This window comes from Parasteatoda tepidariorum, chromosome 12 (genome assembly GCF_982258835.1).
Source record: "Parasteatoda tepidariorum strain Cologne lab strain chromosome 12, Ptep-v5.0, whole genome shotgun sequence".
Classification (NCBI taxonomy): Eukaryota; Metazoa; Arthropoda; class Arachnida; order Araneae; family Theridiidae; genus Parasteatoda; species Parasteatoda tepidariorum.
This window is the reverse complement of record NC_141766.1, coordinates 46,924,335-46,946,807: the sequence shown is the minus strand read 5'-3', so window position 1 is coordinate 46,946,807 and position 22,473 is coordinate 46,924,335. Positions and strand designations below refer to the sequence as shown.

The 22,473-nt window shown below is 26.8% G+C and overlaps 1 protein-coding gene across 1 annotated transcript in view; it reads left to right on the top strand.

Annotated features, from left to right (window-relative positions):
* The window catches only part of LOC107445274 (A disintegrin and metalloproteinase with thrombospondin motifs 9), a 267,380-nt gene that overhangs the window by 207,295 nt on the left and 37,612 nt on the right, over window positions 1–22,473 (top strand). Inside the window, exons 14-21 of the mRNA XM_087156047.1 lie at window positions 6,960–7,096; window positions 9,293–9,413; window positions 9,736–9,828; window positions 15,948–16,114; window positions 18,114–18,240; window positions 18,409–18,538; window positions 19,453–19,666; window positions 22,187–22,351. Coding sequence (XP_087012173.1) covers window positions 6,960–7,096; window positions 9,293–9,413; window positions 9,736–9,828; window positions 15,948–16,114; window positions 18,114–18,240; window positions 18,409–18,538; window positions 19,453–19,666; window positions 22,187–22,351 — 1,154 coding nt within the window. The remainder of the gene's footprint in view (window positions 1–6,959; window positions 7,097–9,292; window positions 9,414–9,735; window positions 9,829–15,947; window positions 16,115–18,113; window positions 18,241–18,408; window positions 18,539–19,452; window positions 19,667–22,186; window positions 22,352–22,473) is intronic.

The following is a 22,473-nucleotide window of genomic DNA, read 5'->3' as shown; positions in this document are numbered from 1 at the left end:
TTACTTTTGCTCAATGAACAGTTGAGTTTAAATTAATTCACTTTAACCTTTCACCAGGCTTGCCAATTTATATCACTTGAGCGGGCGTGCATTTTAAATTGTGTAATACATGGAAAATTCAATTACTTTTCATTTTAACATTGCATTCAGTTTTCAATTATATTACAAAGTGCGACTGTTATGTCTGTTGTTACCTCTAGTTTCAGTAATTTCTTCATATCTTCCAAACATATATTAATAATTAATTATCTTTAAAACTCGGAATTTTATACCTGTAATTAACGACACGCGCAATAAAAGTTTAAGATCTTCTTTCGTCTGCTTTTCTTTCTTTCTTTTTTCTCTTTTTCTTTTTTCTTTCCTCTCTTTAACTCCAGCTGAGATGTCAAAAAACGAGTTATTTTACTTTTTCTGTCTTCAGTGAAGTTTCGAATTTGGACATTAACTCAAATTGCGCGTTTAAGAAAGTGAATCGTGTTAGATTTCACGTGTAAGTAATATACATAGCTCAAAATGAATGTTTTTTATTATTATTATTATTATTCCCGTAGTTGAACAGCCGACCCAATTTTAGATTTACGATTACTAATATTCAACTCCATAACCTTGTAATTTTGAACCCAATCCAGAAAACAAGGGAACTCCTGGATCAAGTATTGGGAGAAATTTGCCTCCGTGGAGAACTTTTCGATGGAACTAACCCCCATTTCCGTTACATGGAGAGGAAAAGCACGGAAACCTCCCACCGTTAGCCCGATTGTAAGAGGACTCTAACACATGATCGTCTACCACTGAGGATATTTTACGTCAGCACTGTGGTCGGTGCAAGTCGCGTGCGGAATCTGTATCGACCTGCCATCGCTGGGATTCGAACTCGGTTCACCTCATTATAAGGTGAACGCTCTATCCCCGGGATGCCTAAGAAAATAGACATTAGCTTGAAAGGCTCATTTAAAAAGAAAAAAATTCAAAATTTTAAATCTCAAATCTCAAAACCGATAAATAAAATGATCTTAGCTAAATATGTGCTTTTGAAAAAATGAACCTAGCTCAAAACGCGTATCTAAGAAATTGAGCATAAAGACCTATTATTAGGGGTTTTAATTCGAAAAAAAAATTTTTGGTTTCAACTGCTTTGGTAATACTTTAATATGACAATTCTAAGTTTTCCCTATCTAAGGAGGTGCACGTCTTCTCCTAGATCAAAAAGCTTCACCTAAAATAAGGTGTTTTTGCGATTCATAAGTAACGCTGCGATTCATAAGTAACGCTAAGTATCTCATAAGTAACGCTTTGCATTGCAAACGCAAAAGTTGTAGATCGGTGAATTTCGCATTAACTGAATACAAATACGAAATATTTTGTTTTAAATTATCAACTTTTTAAACAAATTTCATTATTTACCAAATAAATGAAATGATAAACTTTCTGCTAACACTTTCTTAACGTTTTGACGACTTTTGTTTTCTTTTATTTCATTAATTATCCTTAGCCCCCCCCCCCTTCTCACCTATGTGCTAGGTAAATATAGATTGAAGAACTTGATCTGAAAACATATTTTTGTGCATTAATTAAAATGTCTAGAAAAACAACGAATTAAAAGATCATAAATAAAAGATGAAAATTGGGAAATTCTGCGGAATGAAAAAGTTGTTTTAATTGCATTGCTGCTAACCCGGAAGTTATAGCTTTACCCAATGTTTAAATTAGTAGTGAAATGATATGGAAGTAACTTAATACGTTTAAGATTTCGTCAGCACTTAAAAACATCACTATAGATAATTTATCAGTGCTTTTATGTAGATTATAGAACTATTTAAAAATCGTGGTAGTCAAAATCAGTTTCATTCAGATGTTATCATAAAATTTGCTACCACTTTAAATTCTGATTGAAACTGAAAAAGTTGGAAGGTCAACAATTGTTTCGTTTAAAATAAAGTTATATATTATTTGAATAGAAAATAATGCTTAAAAGACATTTAAAAAAATGAATATTTCTGAGTACAGGGTTATTCATAATTCCCTCCGGGGTTTCGAAGCGTTATAGTAAAAAAACGAAGACTGATATGGCAAAAAAGAACATATGAAATTATTCCGAAAGTATTCAAGTTTTAATTTAAGCAGTTGCCGGTAGATGGCAGTAACATGTATCACTGAAGCCAGTTGTAGTAAAGAAAAATGGCGTTTACAGGCGGAGGAAATTATGAACAACCCTGTATAATAACTTTCTCTTTTATATTTCAATCGTGTTCTTCCACATTTTGACAATAATATTTCTTAACTTCTAGTTGCAATATTTCATCTTCTTAGTTTGTATTTTCTTCCTCACTTATTAAGAATTTCAGTAAATCATCAATTTCATTAGTATTTTGAAATGAGCGTTGAAAAAAATGGACATATCGCTCATTTGGTGAAACAATGACGTAACTGAACTATCAGTTACGTCATTGTTTCACCAAATGATCGATATCTTCAAAATGCAAGTTTGAAAAAATGGATACAGCTCAAAACTCTTGTTTAAGAAAATGTGCTTAGTTCGATAAGCGCATTTGAAGAAATGAACAAAGCTGAAAATGCTTGTTTACGAAAGTGGACATGAATTAAAATACGCGTTTGATGAAATGAACATTACTTAAATTGCGTTTTAAGAATATGGACATGGCAATTGATTTCATCGTTTGCGAACTACTGTTATGGATACTGTTTTTTTAAAACTAATTAACGAATGGTAAATTTTTATAGTGTATGAAAAACAAAGCAAATTTCCCCATTGGTTTGGTAAGCATCTTTTACAAGACCGATGTTGGTATTAAAAATTTGGAATCATACTCTATTAGATACATTTATCAGGCTTGCTAACTTTATTTACTTTATTCGATAAATTTATTTTTGAAACGCCTAATTTTTCTAACCTCATTTTATCCTCTGTCAATTTTCGTAAAATACGTATTTTGAGCTATGTCCAAAATAAATAAAAAATGCGCAGACGATATTTAATCTGTTTACAACTGCCTTTAGTTTGAAATTAATACCAAAATATATTTTTAAAGAATTAAAATATGTAGGACATTTTGAAATTAAAATAATAATAATAATTTAATAAAAGCACCAGTGTTATTTCGTATGGGGAAGAAATTAGAGAATTATTCTGAATGTGTGTTAAATTTCGTCGCCCTCATAGATTAGACTCTGTGACGTCCAAGCTCCATTTTAAAGTATTTATAAAAATTACATACTTAAACATTTAAAATGAAATATGTCTTTTTTTTAAAAATATTATTAATATGTATTTCTTATAAATACATGCAATATTGGAACTTAGGTGTGAAAAAAAAAATTTTTTTTTTCTTATAATGAAATAAAAATAGTTTTTTTGCTTGCAGTCCTTTATTTCTTCCCAAAACGTAGTGCTGCCATCTAGTTTTGAATGAAGCTCTAATTGATTTTTATCGTTTATTTTATATTTCATGAATTTACGGACTGTTTTTATACTTTTCTGAATATAATGATATGATGAATTTAAGTACGTAAAAAATATATTTTCATTGTTTAAAACTTAAATTTTTTTAAAAAGAACTTAAAAAAAAACTTTATAAAATATAAAACTTTAATTTTTTTTCATCATTTAGCACCCATTGGATAAATAACCTATAAATATGTGGGTGTTTTTTTTTTTTTTTTTTTTTTTTTTTGGTTAAACAAAACGTGTTTTTCTTCGTTGGTAATTAATTTTATTTTATAAATGCTGTAAAAAGTTAAAATTTAAAAATTATAAACATTTTTATTTATAAATTAGCAGTAGAATATATTTCGCGAACTGTTGTAACTTCGTTATTTGTTTCAAATGTAAAACAAAAACAATAATAATAATATTATTTATGAAATAAATATTCTTTAAATCTTAATTTTCTAACATTCTAACTTAGTCTTATAAAAACGTGATCTCTTAAAGAAAAATCGTCGTAGGTGCCTAATTTTTGACTGGGATGAAAATAATTTACTCAGTAATAATAGTTCTCTGAATTTCTCACAGAAGAAAGAAATGACTTATATGGGCTAAATATTTGCAAAAAAGATTAATTATTTCTATCTCTTTATTGTTTTTAACTATAAGGAATTTAAAATTGATGATAAGCCATGATCATTTTCCATATTTTTCTGAAATACTGAAGGGGACTTTAAAAAACTTCTAATTATTGTGGAGATGGGCAAGTACCCTTGCCGCCAACATGGCTACGAATAAAATATTTTGGTTACGGCTAAAGATATACAACATTAATTGTTAGCAAACTTGATATTAATCCCTAGATGGCAGCACCACTGTTAAAATTTTTGTTTGTGAAAAACACATGTTTATTTTTATTGATAGCTTTTTAACTTATTTTTGATATAATTTTTTTTAGCAACTAAGATTTCCCTGTTTTTTTTTGTTTTTTTTTTTAATGTTTTTAAATAAGTCTAGAACTGGAATATTGAGATAGAATGGGATGTAGAAACAAACAAAAAAACTATCACCATAAACCCTTGTAGTACAGTCCCTGGCCAATTTATCAGACCCACTATAATATTCTATGTAAAATCCGGGTGATACTATACAGCTTTACTGTTTTCACGTAACTGAAACTGGTTCGTACTTGATTACGTTCGTGCATAAATTGGTTAAATTCAACGATACGTAATATAAATTCGACGATTGGATAAATTAGACGATATGTTGTGTAAATTAGAACATTTGATATATCAGTTATTATATTAGTATATTATAATAATTAGACCAAATTATTAGACACACTGAAGATTTTTAATAATGACATGTGTTGCACGAGTTTATGTGTAATACTTTTATATTTAAACATACATGTAATGGGTTTTTATTCAGATTTATTTATATACTTCCTATTTTGTATTTATTTTTAACGTATTGCATTACAATGTTAAACAATTGATGCATGAACTTAAACAAGTTTAAACCGGTTTCATCGGAGTAAAAACAATAAAGCTGAATAGTATCACCTGATAATTAAGATTTTATATAGAATCTTATAGTTCTAATAATTTGGCCAACTGTATTTATCATTATTTTCATAGAATATAACTAAGGAAGATATGAGGAAAAACTATCAATTTAATTTTGATTATGCATGAAAAAATATTTCTTAGTTCTGAATTTTTTAAAATAACCATTAATTATATTGTTCAAATTAAGAGCTTTGATTTTATTCATTTTAACTTTACATTCTTTTTATGTTATACTCAAAAATAATTTATTCACATAAAAACTTGTGCATCAAGCTCCTTTGTTCTTTATCGTTCTTGGAGCTTTATTTTGCCCATTTTATTCATTTTCAAAACTACGTTACCTATTTATTCTTTTTGATTTGATTGAACAGACCTTTACAAATACTTATAATAATTTAAAGTTAAAAAATAGTAATAATAACGGCTTAAAACAGATATTTTTTCTCAGTTCAATATCATTTTAATGTCTTTTTATAATACTTAATTTTTAAAACAATTATAATTTTTATTATAAGAAATAAAAAAATTCTTTCATTTATCTGACCTCTTTTCTTAACACATTTTATTGTATATAAGGTTTTATTTATATTTAATTAAATATTGTTACTTTGATTGGATAAAAAATTAAACATCTTATTTCTGATTATTTGAAGTTTGACCGACAAAAGTGTATGAAATATTTATTAAGAATAAGTAAGTTTTAATTCAAGATATTTTAACTCAAGATATTTTACTTAAAAATTTCAAACAAATTTTTGCATGGCTGCCTCACATGAGCAAGGTATTAAAAGGGCATAATCTTAAAATAGCATCTTTTTAGATTACGGGCCTCTAAGGTAAAAATTATTGTTTTGGAAAGCATTAAAATTTATGGAAAATTTATTTAAAAAAAATATGGATGCTTTAACATGTCTGTCAAATTAGCTTTTTTTTCTCCCTCTGAATTCTGCGTTTAATTTATATATTCAAAAATAAAGTGAAGAAGCTAATGTTGTGCTATCATTTTATTCATAAAAATAGTCCAGAAGAATTCACGGTTATGCAATAATAATTGATATTCAAAAGAGATGTGTCTAGAAGTAAATACTTAACCCTTTATATCTCAACATCTCTGATTTTAATAAAAATTACTCATACATTAGAATACATCATTCTAAGCATGTAAAAAAAAAAAAAAATTTACAACATAAAATAAAAAAAATTATTGGAAAAAAATTGATTGTTGCATTTCTGCAACCTTATGCAAAATGACAAAAAAGTGCTTGTTGCATTCCTGCAACATTGTTAAAAATGGCACTAAGATTGAAAGATTCAAAAATTTTAATTCATATGAAAATTTTTAAAACAGTTGTTACTTTTGTTGTAACAAAGTCCTACACCACATTTCTCACAAATAGTTTGTGTAAATCCTTTGCATTTTGGGTATTTGCATCTGATTCTTTTGTTAGCCCAATTAGGCCATTGCCCAATTTCATCTTGGCGCACTGGTTTTGGCCAACAATCGCCGAAATTGTCCTTCAAAATTTGTTGGGGCAAAGACATAGGCTTTTTTTGTATGTTGCAGATATGCAACAAGGTGATATAAAGGATTAAGGAATGTTTGAATAAAACTAAATGTGTAATATCACAGTGATTTTACCAAAATTGTCTAATATTTCAGGCTGTGGAAACCATTTAAAAATACTTATTACTGTCAGATGATAGATTATGCCTTTTACATGAACATAAATAAAATTTTGTGTAAACCAAATCTCAAGATCAACAAAATCTTGATGTTGTTCCTTCATGAGATTATGATCATGTGTAATTTTTCTTACACAATATTTTATCTTAAATTCATATTCAAGATTAGGTTAATTTTATTGTCTTAAGCTAAATAAATTTTTTGTAATTTTTTAATTGTGCTATATTTTACATCTCAATACACTTTTATCTTCCAGTTCCTGTTAATGACAAGTGCAAATTATATTGCAAAGTTAATGATTCCTCTTCTTATTTTGTTCTGCGAGAAAAAGTTGTTGATGGAACTCCATGTGATTTAGGAACATTTGATATTTGCGTTAATGGAAAATGTGAGGTAAAATATGTTTTGTTTGTGAGACAAATTGTTTTTTGTTTATTAGTATACATGGAATTACTATAACTTTTAGGAAATTTCATTCTTCAAAAATGAAATGCTCAATTTTTACATAATTCACCATGTATTTTCCTGTTGCCGTTTCCATATATGTTTGTTTGTCATAGAGAACCTTAGACTTTAAAAAGTATTGTATTTCTTATTTCCTTCTTGTCTGATTTGTAATGTCCTCTATTTGACAGCAGAAAAAAGCTGGAGCTATATAAGATTTAAAGTGAGATCATAATAAATTGAATAAACATCTATATGAGGCTAACTCCATTTTCTTTAAGTATTGAAGTTTTTTTTTTTTTAACTATTCTTATAAGACCTTCATCTACAACTGTTGAGATATATGCAGTTAAAAATTATATACATCATTTCAAAAAAAGAAGAGAAAAAAAATTTAGAACAGGGGGGGGGGGTAAAGTTTATAGTTGTTGAAAAGAAATTCATAGTATAACAAATTAATCTGAAATGTGGTCCTGGCTCCTGAAGTAGAGGTTCACAAATGCTAAACTGGAGTTTTCAACCACACTACACCTTTCAAGTTTGCTTGCCAAGAATATTTTTTAAAGTAAATTCATTTTTTTAAATAATATAATAACCAGCAACATGAAAGTTTGATTTTAATTTCTTCAGCTCATTATAGAATTTATCATTTGTATTCAAGATCACTGAAGCAAGGTCATATAAAATTGTCTTTAAATTCTTATATACAGTGACAGTGTGAATAATGTTAAGGTAGTAACAAAATGGAAAAAAATTACAAGTTACTGTCAGAAATATATGAAAATAATTGTATATAATTAATTTTGTCTAATTAAAAAATTTTGCTGTTACTCTTTATCTACATATTTCATTTACTGTTTACTTACATGTTAATATAGTTTTTCTCACTGTTCATATTGCAAGCAGTTTGGATGAACTATGTAAAAAGTGTGTGTAACATATATATCTCAAGTTACTCTAGCAATTTGCTTGAAAATTTTTTTAATTGAAATGTAGACATTGAGTAAAAAAAATATATATTCATTGAACCAGCTGAATGTGCTGTGTTCTACTATAGTTTATTGCCAATAGTAGAAAATTCAAAATATTTTTGTCGAATTCTTTAATCATTGAAATAGGACAATGTTAAAAACCACTTCATCCTAATAATTCATTAAAATAGATTAATGTTGTCATTTGGTGTATTTTGAAGGGATCCTATATTGTAAATGTATTAAATTATTCAAGCACCAGTATACTTAAATTATATACTCTAGAAAACTGGTATACACTTGAAAACTTAATAATAAAATTAATGAAATTGTAAGCCATATGTAAACCTATTGAACCTTAAAACAAAAATCTAATAAAGGCGTATAAAAACAAAAATCCTGAGCAGATGGACAAAACCACGACCAGGAAAAAATGGAGAAGTGGTAGCCAAGATTTTTCAAAACTACTGAAAAATGCCGAAATTTATCTTTTATTTGTGAATTATCAAATTATTCCAGAGTTTTTTCACCCATTTATATTTCCTATAAATTAATTATTTATTGATAGCTTGAAATATCTAGATATACCTCCCTTTTGCTACCACTTGAAAAACTTTTCCAACTCTGTTTATATCAATGAATTATTTAGCAAAAAAATTATTAATATGTGTTTTGGTCAATCACTTCTAATTGATATTTTAAAATGTATTTTGTTGTTTGGTACATTCATGAGCATGTGGCCAGACAATTTTCTAAGAACACTTTTCTGAGATGCAATAAGAATAAATAAAACATAAAAAAAGTTGTTAAAATTACAAAAAAAGTTGTTTAACATATCATGCATTTTTTATGTTAATGCAGTTATTCTCTTTGTTCAAATTGCTGGTAATCTGGCGAATTATATAAAAAGTGTGTGTAGCATTTTATCTCTAAAGTTACTGTGGCAAATATGCAAAAAAAATATTTACTGAAATGTAGATATTGAATTAAAACAAATATGTGTTCATTGGATTAAATAAGGAAAAAATTCTGCTTAGTTTGTAGTGCAGTGTTCTGCAGTAGTTAATGGCCAATAGTTTAAGAATATTTTATTCGTTTATATTTTTATTCAATTTTGGATATTATATGTTCTGATAAGACAATTGTTAAATATATAATATTATCTCTTTTCTAGGCTGCTGGCTGTGATCATGTTATGAATTCAAAAGTAGTCCTTGATCGCTGTGGAATTTGTGGTGGTAACAACAGTACTTGTAAAGAAATCAAAGGCTATTTTAATAAAAAAGTTGACTATGGTAATAAAGCTATACACCACTTTGACTTCTTTGTTATATTCTTTTAATCAGTATGGACCCCTGAAAAAAATTTGCATTTTAACTAATTATAAGTAAATTTGACTTCATTTAATTAATACCACTATCTTAAAATCTTTATTGATGTAATGTAGTAAAAATAAAAAATGTGTGAAAAAAGCATTTTCTTAATTTTTTTTCTGATTTTATCAAATTTAAATCCTATTTTATACCCTTTTCTAGAAAATTTTGAATTTATTATTTTTTTTCTTTGTAATTTATTATTATTATTTCGCTTTTTGTAATTTGTTTAATATTAATCTAGGTTATCATAATGTGGTTATGATACCACCTGGTGCTAGCAATGTTCGTATAATACAACACAGTTCAGATGGAAATGTTGATGATAACTACATTGGTGAGAAAATTAATATCATATTCCTATTTAATATTTCATTGGTCTTACTATAATACTAACCTGTTCTCTATTTTTCATTAAAATGGTCTTTTTTTAATGTTAACAAGAGACCTGGTGTAAAGAAAATGCTGGTGTAATTGTATGTTTGTAGAAAAATGATGTAATTCTAAAAGAGAGCAGACATTTAATTAGCTGCTCAAATAGCAATAAAAAATTATCTTTCAACAAGTGAAATAGTCCCAATATATAGAATAGATAACAGATCTGTATTTTTTCACTCTTATAAAAAATTGAACTTGTAAACATTTTAAGACACCAACTCTTTTTATTAAGACACTATTTGGTTGATTTTGTCATACAAGTTATTTAACTAGATAAAATTGTGAAGTTTTGAGTTTTGCAGTGCAATTGTGGACATTGACATTTTAAGACATTTGAAATTTTACATTGAAAAGCTTTACAAGCGTGTTTGAGTTTAAAAGCTTCTTTTTTGCTTATTAATGTTTTTTTAATTTTTTTGAAAGCATTATTCTTTTTTGATATATTTCAATTAATTGGCAAATAAAAAAAACGAGATAAAAGCATAAAAGCTGTTGGGCATTTTTTTTAATTATAAAAACAATATATTGAAGGTACTTTTGAATTAGTTTTTATCTTTGTATCTTGCATTTTGATTTTGTATTGTGTATCTTTTTATATTTCTTAACATAGGAAAAAATTCTATTTAAAGCAATATAAAAAATATTTTACAATGACAGCTTAGTAACGGATTCATTGACGTTTTTAAGTTTTTTTTGTGACCAATGGAGTTTCTCTGAAAACAAGGCTAATAAATTTATTTATGGATTCTTACTATGAACTATAGAATAATTTACTTTGTTAAATGAAAATTAGTAATTCTTAATTTTTTTCATTATAAATATAGATTTTATATATTTTTAAAATTATGCCTAAAACATGAATAAAAAACTCTCAGTTATTGAGAGATGAAAGCTAAGACTGTTTTGCATAAGTTTCCAGCACTGCCGAATTCAGTCTATAAAATCTTTCAATAATGCAAACAATCTAACAAAAAGATTTGTTTTAATTAGAGCAATAACAAAACACTTTTTTTGTACTTGAATTACTTATATTGCTTTGTTCACTTGATATTTAAAAGATTTTTTCTTTTCAAAATATGTTTACAAAATATTTTATATGAAGATTTTTAATTTAGAGTTTTATGTGTTTTGCTATTTCATTTTATAATGTTTGAATTTATACCTTTATTTTGTCTGTTATAGCCCCTAAGCCATAAACAACTTAGTCTGTTAGTCTTAAGATACTTCAAAATGTCTTATTTCCCATTCATAATAAAATTGGTGTGTGGTAGGTTTGATTTTGAAGTAGCTAAGCAGTTGTAGTTTCTTTTAATTTGTTGAACTTTTCATTTAAAATATTTAAAATTCTTAAATAATTTAGAATGATATATTTTGTATTCATCATTTTGTAAATTTTCCTAGTTTTAAAATTTTAATCAGTAATACAATCATATTATGTAAATTCATAACAATAAACTGCAAAACATGCACTGTAAATTGTATTAAAGTGTAAATATATATATTTTCTTTGTTCTGGAATATTCTTCGGCTTCATAATAAGAAACTAAATTCTCTGTTAATTTCTCTGTTTTTGTTATATTTTCAGTTTATTTTGGCTATAGCATTTTATAGAGAGCTAAATTTAATTGGAAAATAAACACAACATATAAAGTAGAGTAATATTGTTTTTTGATAGATATTTAGAAAAAAATTACACATAGATTTACATATATTAAGATTAAAATTTTCCGAGTTTGTAGTTATTGTTTTTTAAGATTTATACTATAGAAGAAAAAAATTGGGAAATTCTATTGTTTTCTAGGAAGTATAGTAACTTATAATAAACAGTGTCAAAACATGCTGAACTGAGGAAAATTGATACCTTATGAATTTTTGACACTTAGTATATATATATATATATATATATATATATATATATATATATATATATATATATATATATATATATATATATATATATATATATATATATTCTTTTAGGGTCAATCTTTTTTATTATAATAAAAAAGAAATTTACTTAAGTTTCAATCTATCACAAGTTGTGTGCTGTCATACCCTGTTTGGCAGTTTGTCAAGCTACCTTATAAATTAGGGAATGTTGATGCAAATATGGAATAAAAGCTAAGAAATTTGACATGATAGTATACTGCAGAGTATTACAGCATTAAACTCCTCTTAAAAAAATTTCAAAAAATAAACTTAGTATTCTAAACATATTGCTAATGCTTTTTATCTACTAAAAGAGATATCGCTAGATATACTTTAGTTGAGCAAAAAAAATCACATTATTTTACTAATGATCCTATCACAAATTGGTACTTGAGCATTTTTGGCATTATAAATTGGTCTTCACTTCTGCTGTAAGAAACTAAATTGTAGTAAGAAACTAATTCTGGTATGAGAAACTGAAAAAAAGGGTCTCAGCTTTTGCCAAAGTAAAGTTATAATTTAATCAAATTTTCTCACATTGTGTTGAAATTTCTAGTCTTGTCAGGTTTTTTTTTCTCTAATTTCATTTTTGAATCTAGAATTGTAAATCAGAATTTTTCATTCAGCTGAAGGTATAATTTTCTATCTTAGAAATGATGTACCTAATAAAGAGCCCGGGAGAGCTCCATCCCAAATATTTATATTCATTGCCTCCTTAGGTACTATTAAGAGTATTTGTACTCAGGGTCAGACTGGTGATAGACCAGAAAAAGTGATTGTCCCCTGGACCCCAGTCTAAATAGTGTGCTTTCCTTAAAGATGGTGCCCACTGACGCCATGTCCTTTTGAACAAAAAAAGAGCTTTTAAAAGAAATTTATATAATTTTAAAAAATTACTTTGTCTTAATTTATTTTATTATTGGCATTATGAATAAAATATTTATTTAGAATTTTATTGAATGAATAAGTCTGACAATTAAGCTAAGTAAGCTACATAGGTGCTTTGTAATTTAAATAAGTTTAAAGAACTGCACCTTCAGCCTATGTGCAAAAATGTTTGATTTTACAAACTTTTGAGTCGACAAACTGGGACCCTACCTACAAAATTCTGAGACTAAGGAATCCTTTACAAATCAGTCCCCTTTTAAAGGTAGAAAAAATATTTCTATCCAAAAAGATACTTCAACTTTGCAATGATGAATTATGAAACAAAAAAAAAGCATGCCCACGATTACAGCATAATATACATAAAATTATGAGTTAACAGGCTTGATTTTACAAACCAGAGCTCCACTTGCAAAATATTTTGAACCAAGGAGCCCATAAAACCTCTTCCCCTTTAAAAATGGAAGTAGGAAAAAAACCGAGAAATACTTCTATACAAAATGAGGAATTATGAAACATAATCATACTTAATATTGCAGCATTATGTGCATTACGTTCTGAGTTAACAAACTTTTGATTGTAAAAACTCGATCCCACCTTCAAAGTGTTTGGAACTAAGGAGCCTTTAAAAATTTGCTCTCTTTCCCCTAAAAATGGAAGAAGCAAAAACACTTCTATCCTAAATGATGCCTTACCTTGTCAATAATAAATTATTAAACAAAAACGTGCTTAATAATGCGATAATGAACATGAAATTCTGAGTTAACAAGCTTTTAGTTGTACAAACTAGGATCTTACCTGCAAAATGTTTGAAACCAAGGGGATCTTAAAAGTCAGCCCCCACCCTAAAACCGAAAGATGGAGAAAAAAAATACTTCTGTGATAAATGATACTTCAACTTTCCTATAATTAATAGTGAAACAAAAGCATACTTACTATTGCGGCAATAATATTTAATTCAGTTTAAAACATTAAGAGCAATTATTAATTTCTGTTTAATATTTTAATATTAAACAAAAAAAAGTTGAATATGTATTATAAAATTTATACAACTTTATCAATTCTGATGAAAAAATGATAAGCTTTAAGTTTCTTGAAAATAAATATTACATCATTCACAGCCATTCTTGCATAATTCATTGCACGTAGTACAGATCAGATGGTCCCTCTCGTCCAATGTTTTTTTTTTATAACAGATCTTTAAAGTTAATAGATTTTATAAATTTTATTCAAATTTAGTTGAAATCTGTAAAAATCAAAACAATAAATTATTTTATAGTTCTTCCTTTTCTTTCTATTTAATTCTCGCCTCTCTTGTTTGTTTTGTCAAGGTAATTAACGCTTTTCGAAGAGGAAGGGAAAAAAGAAAAGAAATTGAGTTGTCATTGTGTTTATCGGAATTCAGGACCACCTAAGAAATTTCCTAACTGATCAGATCAAATTTCAAAACTATTTAGTTCAAACTAGATTGGAAAAAGCCTAATGTTTTAAACCTTTTATTGAATTTTCTCTCGTGCAGTGCCTAAGGGGAACAAGGGGGCAGTTATTCTGAAGACAATTGGTAGGGAATATGTAGTAGGTTTCAACATTCTTTAGATTCCACAGATTTATATTCTTTTTCCTGGACTTATAGATGTATTGACAATGATTATGACTCATTTGCAGCTGAAAATTGTTTCTAAATTGAAAACAATTTTTAAACTGTTTTCATCTAAAACTTCCGAAATGTGTTTTGTAAATTGCTGCAATATCTCAAAATAAGGAAACAAGTTGAACTAAATCAACTAATTTTTGCTGATTTCAAATTGGTTATGCAATGAAGAGTAGTTTAAATAAATGCAAATATTATAGCACTCATAACAATGTATGCATATTAATATTCTTTACTGATTCAAAAAAAAAATCATTGATTTTATTCTCTATACTTTTTTTTTACAAAAAATAGTCTTCACGTATCAGTTTTTTAATGTTGAAATGCTCCAGTCAGTGGTAAATTTATAACAAATATTTTAGTTTCTGGGAATTTTGATATTGATTAAGTAAAAGAAAAACATGCTAAGTTATTTTTTGGGTTACACAAGTTTCAACGACTGTTTGAAGCTGTTTTAACAGTCTAGATTTAAGAAAAAATAAAAAATATTTTTGGAAACAGAACAAACTAGTTTCCTGTCATATATTTTATTGTTAATAATTAAATTAAGGCCTTACAAAACTAGTTTTTATTCAATAAATTTTAAAATAAACAATGTTACTAAAAAGTAAGTGCTTTAAAATTAAATCTAAGATATTGAGCTCATTAAACTATGTTTAACATTTTTTTATAAATTCTCAAATCAATACTAAGCAAAATCAATAACAGTTTATTAACATTCATAAGAAATTGAGGACATTTTTTAAAGCGCCCCTAACACTAAATCCCACCCTGTTTGTACCTTCTCTTTAGTTGAGTCATCATTTAAAAGTAAGCAGGAAAAGGAGAGAAAAAACTAACTTATGTTTATTTAATGAAATGATCTAGCTGAGAAGGAAATAAAATATAACAAATATGCAAATAAAATTTTTCATTGTTTGTTTTTAATGATTTCAATGCTTCAGTTACTTATTAAAGTAATAATTTGTGTATCTTAACTATAAGGAAGGAGTTAAAGATTGTTTGAAATTACTCTTTTATAAGTAATTCAGAATTATAAATTTGATTATTTTAATGCTTTCAAATTTAAATTATTTTAGTCTTCATTTGATGTTATTAAAATGGCACTTTAAGAATCAGTCATTAGTTTATCACAATTAACTAATAATATTAATTACTTTAATTTAGCTCTTAGATAATTATTTTGTTTCATCATTTTTATATCAAGTTTGCAATGAAATGTATGCAAGTCTCTATAGTTTAAGCATTGTGTTTAATGAAAATTGACATTTTGTGTTCACAAATTTTGTAATTCTTAACAAAGTAACAAAATTGTATCTTCAATTATATGACAATTTTGGTGATGGGCATTATATTACAGGTAAGCCTTTTTTATTTTTAATAAAAGCAAAGTTTTCTAATCTTATTGTGTCATTGTAAAAGGTATGTATAATGTTCATGTTTTATTTTCTTATATTTGTTATTTAACTATGTTGTGTATAATTTTGATATGTCATGTCATAATGTCATTAAAGTAAATAAATAAAATGTTATTTACTCTTTTGTCTATTCAGCTCTTAAAGATCCTAGTGATAAATATATTTTAAATGGAGATTTTATGATAAGCATGTTCCCAAAAACATTACTGTACCATGGCGTTTCTATTGACTACTCAGGAAGTCATTCTGTTATTGAGCATGTGAATACTTCTGAACCGCTGCCAAAAGATTTGTTTGTACAAGTAAGTGTCAGAATTATAAGACAAAACTTAGTTTTTTTTCTTCATATTATTTCATACTTTGATTATATTTCTTACATTCTATATTAAAAAACAGGGCAAGGGCTTTGTTAAAAATTAATTAAAAATAACTGGTATACCTATTGAAGACTAAAGCAATAATCTATTATTCTGTAAAAATACATTTCAAATGCTTGGTGAGATGCTTTTATAAGTGTTTTTATTAAAAGAAAGCATCTACTTGGTATTTTTATTAAAAAAAATGGAAATAATTATAAATCATTTATTCTTCTTTCTTATTAGTATCTGAAAATCAAACTTTATTTACAAACAACTGAGATTTTCAATGTAGGAATATTTTGTCAGTTTTTACTTATTTAACCATTTAAAACTTTATTACCTATGGTATTTTTCATGTAAACTTTAAGCCTTTTATTTGCTATGTTGTAATTTAAGAGCTACCTATAAAACTACTTTTATGAAGATTTTGCTGCCGTGATTAAATTTTGAATGCTGTGGAATTTTAAGTTTGAAGATAATTTTATAAATTTAGTTATTTAAAATTATCTTTAAATTTAAAGTCAGGCTACCAAAATAGAGGAGCCATCCCCTCTGCAGAAATCGACCAAATTTTTGATTGCATGTATACGGATCATCCTTGAGGAGGTTTCACAGACCATTGCCAATAGCCAGTTATGCAGCTCTAACGTGACGTAAATAAAGTACTGTCGTTCCCACTTAATTGCATATCAGATAATCGAATAACCCACTTATACAAATAAAATTTAATGTGTGTGTGGAACCAAATCTTTATATGAAACTATAAATTTCCCTATTTAAATGAATAGTTGTTGTTTCCTGTCCTTGCTTAATTGCATAAAGAGGTACTGAAATGAAAAAAAAATTTTATTTTATTTTTAAGAAATGTTTCACTAGCTAAAATGAAATTTTCAGTTATGAAAATTTGAATACAATAAGTGGTCGCAATAGGGGCTTCCTGTTTAATTGTTGCTCTGAACAGGTGTTAGGAGTATAGTTTAAGAATTAATCAAAGCTTGCTGGCAGTTATACATTGAAATCAATGAAGGGGGTTTTACCTTTCTTTGACTTACTTCACTCACAGATAATTTAGAACATAAAAAGGTACAGAGTGACTTATTTTGCAGTGAAGACTTATGGTCCCCTCTTGGTATGCTACTAGCTTTGATAAGAAAAAGTTTAAAAAATCTAACAAATTAGTGTACAGTGTGTCTTTCTCTAAAGTCAAATAATCATTGCTTATTTCAGTGAGTACAAGATGAGTTTGAAAAGGAATGATTTGAAATAATCGAAAATAATCGAAGTTTGGCAAGAAATAAATATCAAAAATCCCAAACTGAAATTGCAAATTAATTTGAAATTTCTCAAATTTTGAGGATAAAGAAAAAGAAAAAATTCTGAAATTCTTAGTAAAAAAATAAAGGGAAAATCGAATTTTGATAAAATGACAAATTAAATGGGTATAGAAACAGGCTTTAAATATAAATTTTTTCAAAAGAAACAAAGTAATATTATAGTACCTGTATTATTTTTTTATTAACATAGATTTATTTTTCTATAACTTTAAATGACATTTATATTTTAGAATACTAACACACAGTTTAAATTATAATTGTTTATTGATCATAAAATTGAGTTTATTTATGAAACAGAATATATACTGTGCATTAAATATTATTAAAAAGTAAACTTTTGTAAAAATTGAATATTTAAAATTTAATAATGCTCTCCACTTTAAATCGAATAACCCACTTAACTGAATAGTGTTGGCTGGCACCAATAGTATTCCTTTAAGCGGGGTTGACTGTACCAGCATATCTTTATTTATTATTACGTTAAATATTATATTATTAAGATGCCAATAAATTAAATAAGCATAAAATAAGGGTATTGAATAGCTGAAATTGTTTATTTTAAACTCTTAACTTATGTCCAATTTCAACAAATGTTTTTACTTCTATAGGTTCTTGTTGTTGGAATGCTACAACCCCCAAATATAAGTTTTAGTTATACTGTGCCTATAACAGAAAAGCAATTGTATAATTGGAAAGTTGCCACACAATATTCTGAGTGCTCAAGAATATGCAACGGTAATAAATAATTCTATAAATACATGAAATTCTAAATTTCATATTCTGAAATGTTTGAATTTCTCATAAGTTTGTACACATGTTAAAATTTAAATATATATATACCTTAGTTTATACTTAACTATTTATAAAAATGTGATGTTAATGAAATTTTTGCTTTTCATGCAGGCATTAGCTCTTTAAAGCCAGTTTGTGTACGTATTTCTGATCAATATCATGTAAATGATAATCACTGTGCAGACATCTCCAAACCTAGTCTGCAAAAAACACGTAAATGTAATGAACACTGCTATCTTTCGTAAGTATTTTTAATAAAGTATTTTCTATTTTTGTGTTTTGTAATAAGTGTAGCACCTGCAACAATCTAAATTGTAAGAAAATAAAGAGCATAATTAAATGTTATTTGAATTTCAATAAGTATTATAAAAGACTAAAGGCTTTCTTAAAAATAACAAACTACCAACTTAGTTTCGATGTGAAATAAAAATATTATGAAGATCTTTGTTATTTAACTATCTGGATATTGATTGGATATTTAACTATCTGAAAATTTCCTTGAGTTTTTGAATTTTTTAATGGGTGGTATTTACTCAGCAAGCTTTGAGGGAGTCTCATTTCCTATAGGAGGGAATCAGTCAAATTAAAAAGCAAACGCAGAAATTGCAGATTTATTTAAAAGCTGCTCTGCAGCTTTCATGTTGTTTTGAAAACCATTAAAATTTATTTAAACTAAATCAAAAGATTGATAAAATAGCATACACTAAAATGTTTTTGGATATTTTGAAATATGAATTGCCAGGAACATTGCAGCAAGTGAAGCAGAGGAAAGATATAAATATAGGTATGAAATATCCATTAAAATTTTAACCCTTTAAGAGCAATCCACTTTCATAAGAAATATTCAGACAGTTTCATCTTGCTAAATACCACTCATTGCTGATTCTTCTCTGACAATAGGAAAATGGCTGCTCCTTTTATTGTAAAGCTTACAATTACAGCATTACTATTAAAATTTTTTAAAACTTAAACTACCATTTGTATTTTTTTAACTTATCAAAAAAATTGTCTAAAACTTTATTACTTTTTTAAATCTGTAAAACTGTTGCAACATTTATGCTATAAAGTACTGTGAATGTATTACTCCTACTATATTGATATTGTTACCTGCTATATATATATAATTTATGATTAATATTATGTATTGTTTCTCAGTTGGAAAAATGTAAGCCAATCTCCTTGTTCTGTTCAATGTGGAAGAGGTATACGACGAAAAATAATCAAATGCATGAAAGAAGAAATATCAACAAAAATCGCTCATGGTGTTCCTGAAGAAAATTGTGCGCATCTGGGACCAAAGCCAACTGCACAAGAAAAGTGTTGGGGTACATGTCATAATTCAAAATGGATATATTCTGAATGGTCAGAGGTAATGATTTGTGCAGTTTAAAATTTTTTTATTATATTTTATATTTTAATATTGATGGTTAATGAAATATAACCTGTCACTTTCTTTGTGAGTTGTTAATAAATGTTTTGATTGATAAATATTGTTCTGGTAGGATTTTTTACTACTGTCATAAACTTTAAGATCACTTATATATAGTTTACTTATAAGAATCTCTTTTAATAAATCACCATTATTAAAGGGTGCTTAATTAATGCCTTTGCATTATGCCATTCGAAACATGCTTGCATGGTAATTTTAAATATGCCATTCGAATAAATATACCTTTTATAATTCAAGCAGAGAAAATCTATATTCTATCATTCAAACAGGTCTACAACATTTCAATTTAATGTTTTTGTTATCATTAAATTGCATTGTTATAATTTATCCAAAGTTAAGGTATTTCATTTTTACAGAGAAAGATTTATACTTAAAATATAATATTGAAGTAAGATATTGAAATAAAGTAATTGAAATATTCAAAGTGACAGACTTGTCATATTTTACTTGCCATATTTTTTTATTCCAATATTTCTTATCAATTGTTGGGTTTATAATCAAATTAATCAGTGTGTAATACACGTAAATAAAATTTATAAACTACTCAACCTTTTCTAAGCTCATTCGATAAATTAAAAGAAAAATGATCTTATTAAAATTCTGATGCAAATAAGATACACTTCATTTATATATTTCAATATTTTATTAAATTGGTTCTTTTTTTAAGCACAAAATCAGATACATGCTAAGCATTGAACTAAAGAGAAAGCACATCACTTTTAGTTTATAAAGTTTGGAATTAAAGAAGGGAGAAAATACTTGTAGGGCTACTTGACTTGTCCAATAACTCGCTTTTAGGCAGAGAATACACTGAGATGTTGAACATTTGGATAAATGCAACCATTTAATTTTTTAAAAAATTTTAAGAGGAATGGTTTTCTAGATTTTTCACTGAATATATTAACATTTACTTTGAATTATTAGGATTTTGCACCCTAATCCTTCAACATTGCCTTTTATTCCATTTATTTTCTTGGCATAAAAGGAAAATAATGGCAGCTCTTGTATTTGAAAAAAAATCTGAAGTTATTGTTTTAAAATTTTTTCATTAAATAAATGGGATAATTACTTTTATTTGAAAAGAGCAGACATGTAACCCTCAAAATTTCTCTTTTAACTACACTGCTTTCAATTTAACTAAGAGTCAACGGGCTTATAATGCTTGTAAAAAATTGTGAGCTCGTTAGTTTTCTATATAATTCTTTATAATCGAAGATTTTGCAATGTGGAGAAGACTGGAGGGTCGCAATATGTCTATGTGTGTGACCGGCAGAATGTTAAAGATAAAATTAAAAACTTATTCTGAAATAAATATTGCAAAAATCTTTTAAATGGCAATTTACTATCACAGATAGTTATTTTCATAGTGAGCTTGTCATTATAAAGCAAATACTAATATTTAATGTCAAAGTAACAATGGTAGATGTTAAAAGATGATTTAACAATGAAACAGACACATTTACTGCTTTTCTTTTAACTTTGATTAACTATTTCAACTTAAATTAAATATCTAGAATAGACTAGACGAGTCAACAGATTGTGCATTAGACTGGAAGTTTTTGCTAGAAAGAAGGAAAAGAAAGGAAATATTGCTTTTGACATTAACACTAAATATTGCTTTCAAAGATAAACTGTCAAAAAGGGAAATAAGATAACAGGATAGATTTGTGGTCACCAGAAGTTGCATTCTTTTGAAGTGTGTGGCAGTAATTTTTTGTAAGAAAGAAGAGAACTTGGTGTGGATAACCCCCACTAGTTTGATCTTTAAACATATATAGGTTAAGATTGTAAGAAGGAAGTCACATAAAGTTTATTTCTCGCTATATTGATACCAGAAATAAATAAAAATATCTTCAATTTTGCCATTTTTTGTTTACTTAAACTATGAAAAATATATTTAAAAAAATACATAAACTGCAGAATTAGACTAATTTTATCTTGTTATCAACATACAGTGTACATCTCTTTAATATTAGCATTTTGATGGTAAAATGGAAACTTACCATTATGTTGAATTTTTGTATTATGACAAACTTACTATATTGAGCTTTTACTGTAAATGTGTTCCTAAAAGCGACTCAATTTTGTAAATGTTTGCTTTTTTAATTCGCTGATAATCCTGCATGTGGAAACTTGAATTGCAAAGAGATTTTTTTTCAGCATGGCTAATTATTTTTTCTCATGCTATTGTATCGAAGAAACGGTGTTTATGGGAAAAAAATATTCTCAATTTTGTCCATTGGCAAAAGCATCAGAGAATTAATAAATCGCCTAATTTGCTTTGAATTCAGTTGCAGGCAAATCAATGGTTAATTTTAAGTAGGTTTGCCAAACTTATTTGTTTCCAAACTTGTTTGTTCAAACGTTTCTACTTTATATGCAATATAAACATTAGTTTTAGCTGAAATGTCTGAAAAATTGCTTGTATTTTTTATCTAGTGTTCAGTTTCTTGTGGGGAAGGTACTCAGCAACGTTCTTCTGAATGTCGCAATGAAGAAAATTCGAAACAACCTGATAGTCACTGTGATCCAACAACAAGAGTTGTTTCTAAAAGTTGTAATATGGGTGATTGTCCAAGCTGGAAAGTTGGAAACTGGACAGAGGTAAAAACATTATTCATCATGAAATATTATCTAGCCTAATTTTATCTCTTTACCTAGCCTACTTTTCTACGTTTACGGTTGTTTCATTTTCTTTAACAAATAAGAGATTTAAATTTTTTAAG